The sequence below is a fragment of the Drosophila guanche genome, unplaced genomic scaffold, assembly GCF_900245975.1.
Source record: "Drosophila guanche unplaced genomic scaffold, DGUA_6, whole genome shotgun sequence".
In the NCBI taxonomy this organism is placed as follows: Eukaryota; Metazoa; Arthropoda; class Insecta; order Diptera; family Drosophilidae; genus Drosophila; species Drosophila guanche.
Genome location: NW_022995748.1, coordinates 1,473,922 through 1,483,720, shown reverse-complemented (window position 1 = coordinate 1,483,720; position 9,799 = coordinate 1,473,922). Strand labels below are relative to the sequence as shown.

The 9,799-nt window shown below is 35.8% G+C and overlaps 1 protein-coding gene across 2 annotated transcripts; it reads right to left on the bottom strand.

Moving 5' to 3' along the window:
• Positions 1 to 506: 506 nt before the first annotated feature.
• Positions 507 to 8,045, bottom strand: LOC117584153 (paired mesoderm homeobox protein 1). 2 transcript variants are annotated; one of them, XM_034272914.1, is made up of 6 exons: positions 7,623 to 8,045; positions 5,824 to 6,119; positions 2,987 to 3,047; positions 994 to 1,061; positions 769 to 863; positions 603 to 709 (listed from the first exon to the last, which is right to left on the bottom strand). In XM_034272914.1, the coding sequence occupies exons 1-5, from the start codon at positions 7,999 to 8,001 to the stop codon at positions 780 to 782; spliced, it is 888 nt and encodes a 295-aa protein (XP_034128805.1). In that variant the 5' UTR covers positions 8,002 to 8,045; the 3' UTR covers positions 603 to 709; positions 769 to 779. The 2 variants fall into 2 exon arrangements, with proteins under 2 accessions (XP_034128803.1, XP_034128805.1); XM_034272912.1 differs by having other exon boundaries at positions 507 to 709; positions 769 to 1,061; positions 7,623 to 8,037.
• Between the last annotated feature and the right edge of the window lie 1,754 nt (positions 8,046 to 9,799).

The window sequence follows — 9,799 nt, the reverse complement described above, 5'->3', positions numbered from 1 at the left end:
TGTTTTCAAATAAAATAGTGACTGTTTTAAAAATACTGACCATAATCAGTTTTTGTATTGAAGCGTAAATCGACATAGGCGTAACCTGACATAATCAAACCTTGTTGTTCCTCAATGATCCAAACCTTCCATCTGGTTCTAAGCATGGTCCATGGCATGAGCGTTGGATTTTGGCGTTAACACCATCCACCATCCATGAAAAAACAGCTGATGCTTATAATTTCGTGTCAGGCAACAGCGTTTGTAATATTCTGCTAGAGTTCTGCAGTGAGCCAATAAAAGAATTCTCCGAATTCTCACTTCACAAAATAGAGTGCGTGCACGGACGGATAGACAGACAGTCAGATATAGACTCGGCTATTGATGCTGATCAAGAATATATGTACAGAAATACCCTATCGGGTAAATATTTAACTTTTGCAAAACAAAGCTTTATTAAATAATAAAATACACTGTACATATGTAAAACAATAAAATACTATATTATTTATTTGTTTTTTCCTAAAATGGTTAGTCTTAAAAGTAATTTAAGATCTTACTAATGAAAAATATCAGATTCAAACCCTAATGATTCAGAGTGTTTTTTTGCTTTCATTCTTAAATCTGCAATACTTGAACGTTTGCTGTGAGCTGCGGCAAATGCAGCGAGATTTATTGAATACTGTGGGACCGAGAAAATTCCACTTCCATTGGTTATTGCAGCAGCATACTGGAATACATTTATAAGTGAAATAACAACATTTGTGGTCATAATTTGATGTTATTTACCTGATGAGCGGCTACCGAAATAAGGGCTGGATCAAATGCTGAAAAAGCTGCAGCGACGGTGCTGGATAAATTCTTAGTCCCTGAATGTGATATTGCTGTGGTATACGTAGGATCTTCGGTAACATTTTTACTACTGCTTTTATTTCTCGCTGGTTGTGGATTTGTAGTGGTCGCAGTTACAGGGATCGATGCAACTATTGTGTTTTGTATGGTCGCCAAACTTACATATGGATGCATGCGGCAGGGTTCCAAAGAAGTTATTGTTGAAGGGCTTCGACTGCGTAATGCGATTCCTAGAAATATAAATATAAATATCAATGTGTACATTGCCAATCAACTGATTATGCTCAACAAGTTTCAAAAGTAAACCCGATACATATTTTCAACCAAATTTTATAATCCTTTTTTTAATAGATTGATTAATTTTCAGTTAAACAAGGAAGCTTGGAAACGTATTTATCAGAATGCCTTATTAGTCGAAGCTCCGTCGGACCGTTCTGCCGTCTCTATGATCACCTAATTGTGGGGATGTGGGGCCTCCGGCCATAATTAATTTTAAAATTATGAGTTTATGAGTTAATGAGTTAACTCAGTTAACCCATGAATAAATATCCGAATAAATTCGCTTTATATTTATTTTTTGCAATGTTGTTGCAATTTTTGTTTTTGCAATTAAAGTGGCTTTTTCACGAATCTCTGGCCAAAAATTAAGTCAAACCACACAAAAAGATTGTACAGCAGATCGGTGACGTTTATAAGGTGACGTTTTCGCAAACCTGAACCCAAAAAGGACGATTACATTTTTATTTTACAACGAAATGGTCTCCAAACTTCCTTAATGGACTCGACACAGCCTAGAACAAGTATACTGACATCTAATTCGTAATCAGCCACCCCAAAATCTAGAGTGTAATGAAGTGGATCCGTAAGTTAATTCTTAGATTTTCTAGAGACCCAAACTGCCTTAATGAAAAACGAACCTCAGATTTTGATTCAGCGACCCCAAAATCATAAGATTTAAATGGACAGACCTCAATTCAGTGTAATATGTATGTATGCATAAATTCGTATTTAAATTGAGAATTTACATATGTATGTACATTTATGTAATCTGTAAATTAGAGCAAAGTTCGTCATACACACATCTGCTCAATTTTTTTTTACGACAAATTGAATTCCCTTCTGCAGTATTAACACTTTTTTTTGACAACGACAGAAATCCCTGCCAGCTTAATTAAATTAAATATTCAAGCAATAAAAAGGGGAAGACAGATGCAATTGGCTTAGCATTGATTATGAATGGTTGGGGGATGAAGTGAAATAATAACAAGTAACTACAATGTTTTTGGAAAACTGTGAAACCATTTAATTCTATTTATTCTCCGCGGCGGAGAAGTGTTAAACAAAAATAAGTCAAGTCGCTGCAGTCAGTGGTATAAACTGTGTGATGTTGATTATAAAAAAAGGTCCTTACAAATATGTACATACATATGTATGTATGTACATACTTATGCATGTACATTTGAACTTATCAATTCTATCAAATTACGTTTGTACATACATACTTATTAAGTTCCGACCACAAATCACACGAAAAGTTTTTCTTATACCCGGTACTCGAAGAGTAAATAGGGTATATTGTATTTGCGAACGGAGCAATGTGCGTAACGCACAACGAAGGAAACGTTTCCGACACTATAAGGGACATATATGTACATACATACATACATGTACATATGTAGGTGTATATTCTTGATTAGCATCAATAGCCTATTCGATATAGCCGTGTCTGTCCGTCTGTCCGCCTGTCGAGAGCTGGAGTAACTTCTCTAATATCACAATGTTACAAGTGTACTTCAAAATTTCTCACAGCCCCTCAACATTCAATATTTTGAAGATGAGAGAAAACTTAAACGCAGTTCCGAATTGATGTCAGACAAAGTACAAAGTACAAAGTGCACACAAAGGTTTTCTTCGCTTTTGTATGGAGATGAATTTATTATAACATTAGAAGTTAGCGAAGTGAATTTGCAGGGAGCTTGCCCCCTAGTCCATCTACATAAGTATGCTATATCAAAACGGCTTAGCCTTTCATTTAAACTAACTTAGCAGCATGTGAAAAAACTAGCTTTTATAAGTTTCGCCCCTCTAAGCTAACTCTATTTAAGTACATATGTATGTATGTACATTTTTTTTCGAGCAAATCTTTTGATCTTACCTTTATGGGTCATATGACTTTCATGTTTTCTACATTTTGCCCGTCTGTTTTGAAACCAAACCTGAAAGTAGGTATGTAAATATTTTATAGTTATATTTTTGTATACCCTTGAATGTACGTTAGTTTTTATTTAATACAATTTATTAAGCTATAATTTTCCAAATGAAAAGTGTATATAAAATGCCTCCTGCTAACTCGCTTCTTTCGTTTGCCAACCCCCATTATTCAGTACTCGTATCATATACTAATGAAATAAAAAATTCATCCCCATAAAAATAAAAAAACAACAGGGAGGAACCTTGTAAGACGCACTGGAACGCGTCACAACTGTTCAACGCCCGTTATTCAGTAGTATATATTTGTTAGTTTTCTCTTAACATCAAAATTGTGACTGTGCGAGATTTTAGCCCTTTGCGATGTATGGAAGTGTAAATTTTGATTGCTCCAGCTTCTTAGATCTCTGATTTCTATGCGCTCGTTGGGACGAAAAGACGGACGGACAGACATGATTATATTGTCTCGGTTATTGATCCTGATCAAGATTTTATAAAATTTACAGGGTCGGAAACGTTTCCTTGTTCTCCAATTTGAATATTTATGTATATTATACAATTTTAATGTAAATATATTATTAATGTTGTAATAATGTTATGTTTTTTTTTTTCTGTTTAATTGCTTCGGTTTTCTACAATCCTCCTGTGCATTTTGAAAATATTTTTTAAGTTGCGCGTTCCTCAGGCGCCAATAGGGCTCAGCTCGGCTGCTGTACTGCTGCGGTACCGCTCACGTACATGTGCATTACAGTGGTTGGTAAACCAAAAACGCACTGCTAGACTGTGAAATTATGAGTGCCGACCACTGGTTTAAATGCATCTGTATAATTTATAGAAAGTATTAGAAATCGGAGAAATATGCATGGGCACTTACTTCTATATTCTAAAATTGTGTCAAGGCCGCCACGCCAGAAGTCTAACTTCGCCACACCATTACTCTCTATTTGGCCCAATACTTGGCGACAGAAGCTCTTAATGAACTTATTTGTATTTTACACTTTGCCTCTATCTCTGAATACTTCGCCGAACAAAAAATCAACACATTATATTCATGAACATTTCGCGTGCTTCCTCTCTCTCACACACTCAATCTTGTGAAAAGTGCGCCTTCTGCTCGTTTCCAAGTTCTCTCGCCCAAAGGCTCGTATGCGAGCTAGTTTGTGAGCATTTTGCGGGACAACAAATAAACTTAATTGATTTCGCGCTTGCGAGCTCGTTTTTGAGGGTTTATCGATACAAAAACGTATAAGTCGTACACAAGTCGCCAGTTGTTCTTATCCAATGTTGTAGTTGTTGTTTATACCAATAGAGCGATATGGAGAGCGTGTGCGAACTGAGAGAACAGCTGGAAGACAGTCCAGAAAAATATATTGCTTAAAAGGAAAAATGTTTGAAATAGATCGCCGGCGTCAAAAAAACATTGTAAATTAAATAATTATTTCGTTTTTGCTCTCTTTTGGCAATAACGGACCTTTGGCAAACCGTATGCATTATTGGCAACTCCCGAATGCATACTCAATGCAACGACCAGCTATGTTTCTTTCCCTTTCTTTCCTTTTAATTTCAGTTGAACTTTCAAACTGGCACTATTTACCAAAAACTGATGAAAATCTGATTCCCCAGCTTGCTTTAGTTTCGTTTCATGCACAAACAACAGGCCTTAATCACAGATTATAATTTAAGTAGTGCAGATGTAACTATGTACATATGTACTATGTACATTCATGTACATATATGTAACTGTTTCTAACTCAGTAAAGTATACACATGTATATTCTTAATTAGCACCTGCGTCTGTACTTCCATTTTATGAAAGTGTAGCTAGAAATTTATGTTTATTATATTCATTCGTATCATACTATATCATAGGCGGAAATATTGAATATTTTGTATGCTCGAAAATTTTCTGAGTGTAATTTTCTAAGCAAGTGTAAAACCTACATAAACGTTTAATGTGAGCAGCCCTGATTGAGTGTTTAACCTTTAATCGGCCCCCTGATGCTAAAACAATTTTCTTGCTTGCCGTTCATATGACGGAAGGGTGGGAAACACCACTTAACATCCCATATATCCTTGAACGGTGGTGGTTGAAAACTTCAACTCAATAAATTGTGTTTTTGCTTTGCAATTGCTAAGAACAGACAATTTGTCTTTTTGTCATTAGTACAAGTATAATAAAGATATAAAAAAACGAGGAGGAACGCTGTAATACGCTCTGTACGCGTCAAAACTTGTATACCCGGTACTCACTCAGTCTGCATATACATAATACATACATACATTTGTACATATGAACATACATATCTGAGCTCAGAGTTACTGGAAGGTGTATGTTGTAGCCACTGAAAATTATTTCATAATTCTGGCTATAATAATGATACAATCTGACCCTTGGCCATACATATCAGCATACAATCTTCTGTATCTTAAGAATTGTGTACATGACAGATTTGCGCTCTTTGTGTGATACGGTATGAGCAGTCTAGCTGCAAAATATGATGGCTGTAGCTCCCCTATAGCGTCTGATTGCGGACGGACAGACAGAAATAGCTTCGGCTTTTGATACTGAATATATGTACATATATAATTTATAGGGTCGGAAACGTTTCCTTCTTAGCGTTACGCACATTTCTTCGACCACAAATACAACATACCCTATTTACTCTTCGAGTAACGGGTATTAGAAAACAAATTTGTGCTCAGGGTTCTTAGCAGGGTTGTTTTGGACACTTTGTGAGACATCTTAATATGCAGAAAATATATGACCTTTGCTTAAATAATTACCTGCACTCTGGCCTCGCTAAGAGCCAATCGCTGACTCAATTCCTCTCGCATAAAAGCATCAGGGTAGTGTGTTTCTTCAAAAAGACGTTCCAGTTCGTTAAGTTGATCGAGTGTAAAGTTTGTTCGTGATCGACGCTGCTTATTACTGCATACTAAAGATGAGTGATGTTTTAATTGCTCTCGTATTGTAGTTTGATCTTTAGAACTACACTTTTCGGCCATAGTAAGTTCATCAGATGCAAATTTTGTGGTGCTACTGTCGTCTGAAGAGTCACTTACATTACCAGGAATTAGTTCTGCAAAATGTGTTTATTATTTTGTTATATCTATGTAGGATTTCTTTGCACAGTTTTGGAAGGGTGGTTCACATTGTATGGGTATGTCGAGAAGGAGACGGTCTGAGTGTAGTGTGCTCGAAAATATTCGACAAACAATTGTTTGACAAAAATAACATTCCTATTAAATAAGGAACATATATTATTGATTGGTTATTTCAACTTTCCAGACTGTTTGGTCTTCATTAAGCTTAACGTCTTGTTTGATGCCTACTTATTCCTCAGAGACTATGGGAGCTAGATAAACCAAATGTTGTGTGATTAATCACACTCAATCAAGTTTGTTTAAAAATATCACACAGTTAAAAGAGTACATATATCAACATTTTTCACCTCCCCCTTCCACCCATAAAAAGGGAGAAAATCACTCACATCCGCAGATTTTAGAGATAGGAGACAACTAAAAACGCAGTTTCGTAGAGAATGGCCATACCTATCAAATCCTATCCCATCCTTATTAAAGACAAAATGACAATGTAGATAACAGTTGTAAAAAAAATGTAAAACGAAAATTGAAAAAAAATCACAAAGTAGACATTAATTCCATACATATGCATATTCATACTTATATACTGACGAAGTACTGGGGACAAAAGTTGCGACGCGTTACACCACGTCTCACATCGTTCCTCCTCGTTGGTATTCTCTCATCTCTAAAATTGTGGATGTAAGATATATTTGCCTTAATGAAAAAAGGACGGGACCAAATTTTAAAATATTCTTTTAACAGTGTGATTTTACAGAAGTCCGGATGGAAAATGTGGTTGTTTTAGCTCTAATGATCTCAGGCGCTTATCAGGACGGACGGACGGACAGACAGAAATACCTATGTATATGGTTCCTTGTGGGAAAAAAAGTTAAATTTTGTCGAGTTGTGTTACTATCGAGGGCTATTGATATTGATCAAGAATATACTTTAAGGACAGGAAACGTTTCCTTCTGTGTGTTACAATTTTCTACCACAAATGCAATGTAAATACACTATTTACTTTATATATACATATATATTTCTCAGGCGGCATGCTGAAACCACAAAGTGCTTGAAGCCATTTTCTAGCTGCATCAATTAGTTTTCCGAATGACAAAGTTCTTTACAACCAGATGTAAGATACTAAAGCTATTTAAGTGAAAAACATTAAACATTAAACAATTAAACAATGTCCCAAATTCAATTTTGTCGAGTAGTGTTATTGGTTCAGTTGTAAAGTACAAATTTAAACCAATTATTACTTTGTAAATGAGTGAATAAAACTTGGAAGTAATTCATTGTTGTATTATTTTTATTAATTAAACTTGAGACGATTATAGTCCCTGCGTTCAAGCGACATGTATATTAATGTTCAGCATTGCAGTGCAATGCAATAAAAAAACGCGTATATTTTAAGTTATCCGCAGCTTTCGAAAAAAATTAACTTTATTCAATTGTGAGATTTGGTTGATTCATACAAATTGTTTTCCTTTTACCTCCTGACCTGGTTTCCGTCTGGAATTCCTCCGATATTAACCAGTTTCTTGGTTTCGCCACATTTGTTTTAAATTTACTCGAGCTTAAGGAGTGTTTTTCTATTGATGTGTCACTAGGGGATTGTTTCTGTAAATCTCCCATTGCATTATTTTCCGCAACAGAGAAATCAGTGATATCAATATCTACAGTTTCGTCATCACTATTGTAATTATCGGTATAACTTTCAACCGAATTATTGGATTTTACAAGGGTAGAAGTTTTAATTTCCGACTGTTTTTGAATTTGCACTTCGGTCATTGAGTTAAACAAATCGTTAACGCGATTATTTATTAAACTATACTCGAAAGATTTTGTCACAAACTGTGCCAATTTCTCCATTGCACCGGTTTTTGCAAACGGTCAAAGTCACTGGAGTTAAAATCAGTATATCTATATCTTATATTGCCTGGCTTAAGTTGCTGTAACGAAACTAAGTTTCCGACTATTTTACAAGCACCGCCAATAGCGTACCTAATCACAATATCATGAAACTCCTCTTCGCTCTTTACTTCTGCGCATGTCATTAAGTGACTCCTTATCCCATCTTTGGGACTATTTTATGGGAGAAAACAACAACAAGAAAAACAACATTTTCTTACATCTCTACATTTATGTAGAGATAACACAGCAGATGTTAGAATTATAAAAAAATTATTATTATTTAAAATTTGATTACGATTATGTTAAGTAGGATCTATGAATTTTAATGTTCACACCTCCATAAAAATGGAAAATTGCTCTACCTTTTTCGAGAACATTTAAACTTCAACCCTTGATACAATGTACGTAAGACCTGTAACATTAAGTTGAGCCCTGCCTACGGTATTTTAAGTTACTCCCATTGGTCTGCTTACCATCCCCTGTGTTTTCAACGTGGTTGCAACCCCAGCGTTCCGAGCATACTCTACTATTATTGGTTATGGCCATTCCAAAATAAAAACACTTATTCCATTAGGCGGAAACAAAGCAATTAATCAAATCAAGTAAAATTCGGAATGTGGGAGGAGTTTGCCTAATAGGCTTTAAAACTTGAGAATATATGTGAACATTTGTCAGGTTTTAAATAAGGATAAACGTGCTGTAAATTAAGGAAACATTCAAATGTTGGACAAACTCTTTCAAAAATGTTCGAAATCTGTTACATGTATTTTTGTAAGTGCGTTACCAGTTACAAAGTGCGACACAATGAAAATTGATGATGATACCTTAGTAATTAATTATTAATTATTTAATATAATTTAATGTAATAAACATGTGGTCCATTAATATCCGAACTATCAAAGGAAGAGTAGCCTAAAATTAAAGCGGCAACGAAAACAGCAGCAGGTCAAAACATCAGATCTTTGGCAACCTCACAAATTATGAGCTGCACCCCAATTTAAATCTGTTAATAAATGGGCAGTGGGTACAACAAATTTGATAAAAAAGAGCTGTGTCTTTGATACAGGGCTCGATACGGCCCTATCTATTATGCATAGGAAAAGGGTCTACTGCTGCGCTGCCGCTCACGTACAAGTGTATTTACAGTACTACTACTGGTACTAATACCAATAAATTTCAATTTTCCGTTTTGCGTACTGGCTTCGCACACAAAAGCTCTGCGAGCATGTGAATACCTGCTGCCGGGCACTGGCCTCTAGCCGACAGGTCGACACTTCAAACCTAGTGCTGGCTTAGCATCTTCTTTTTATAACCGGTACTGGAAGAGTAACGAGGAGGAGCGTTGTGAGACGCTTTGAACGCGTCACATCTTTTATACATGTTACCCAATCAGTAAATGTGTATCTACATTCATGTAACCTTAGTGTGATAATCCCAACCCCTCCAGGGGTGACTTATTGAGCTGCAGTTGGCGCAAAAGCGAAATTCCGAGATAGCACGCTTTTGCACGAGACACTGTCCAAAAAATTTGCCATCCGGCAGACTGCAACCTTACGAAGTCTTTTCTGAAGAGCCTTTCGTATTGGCTTGAGACTGTGGAGAGCTTTACCGTCTTGAAAAAAAACTGATTGGTTGGATGAGGCTAAATATTGCGGTCGTCAGAAGTCAGATTCTTCGCCAACACTTTGCAGTCTTTAAATTCTGGTTATAAAATAAATGCAGATAAATTATGCTCCAAAGACAGCAAGTCTAGTGG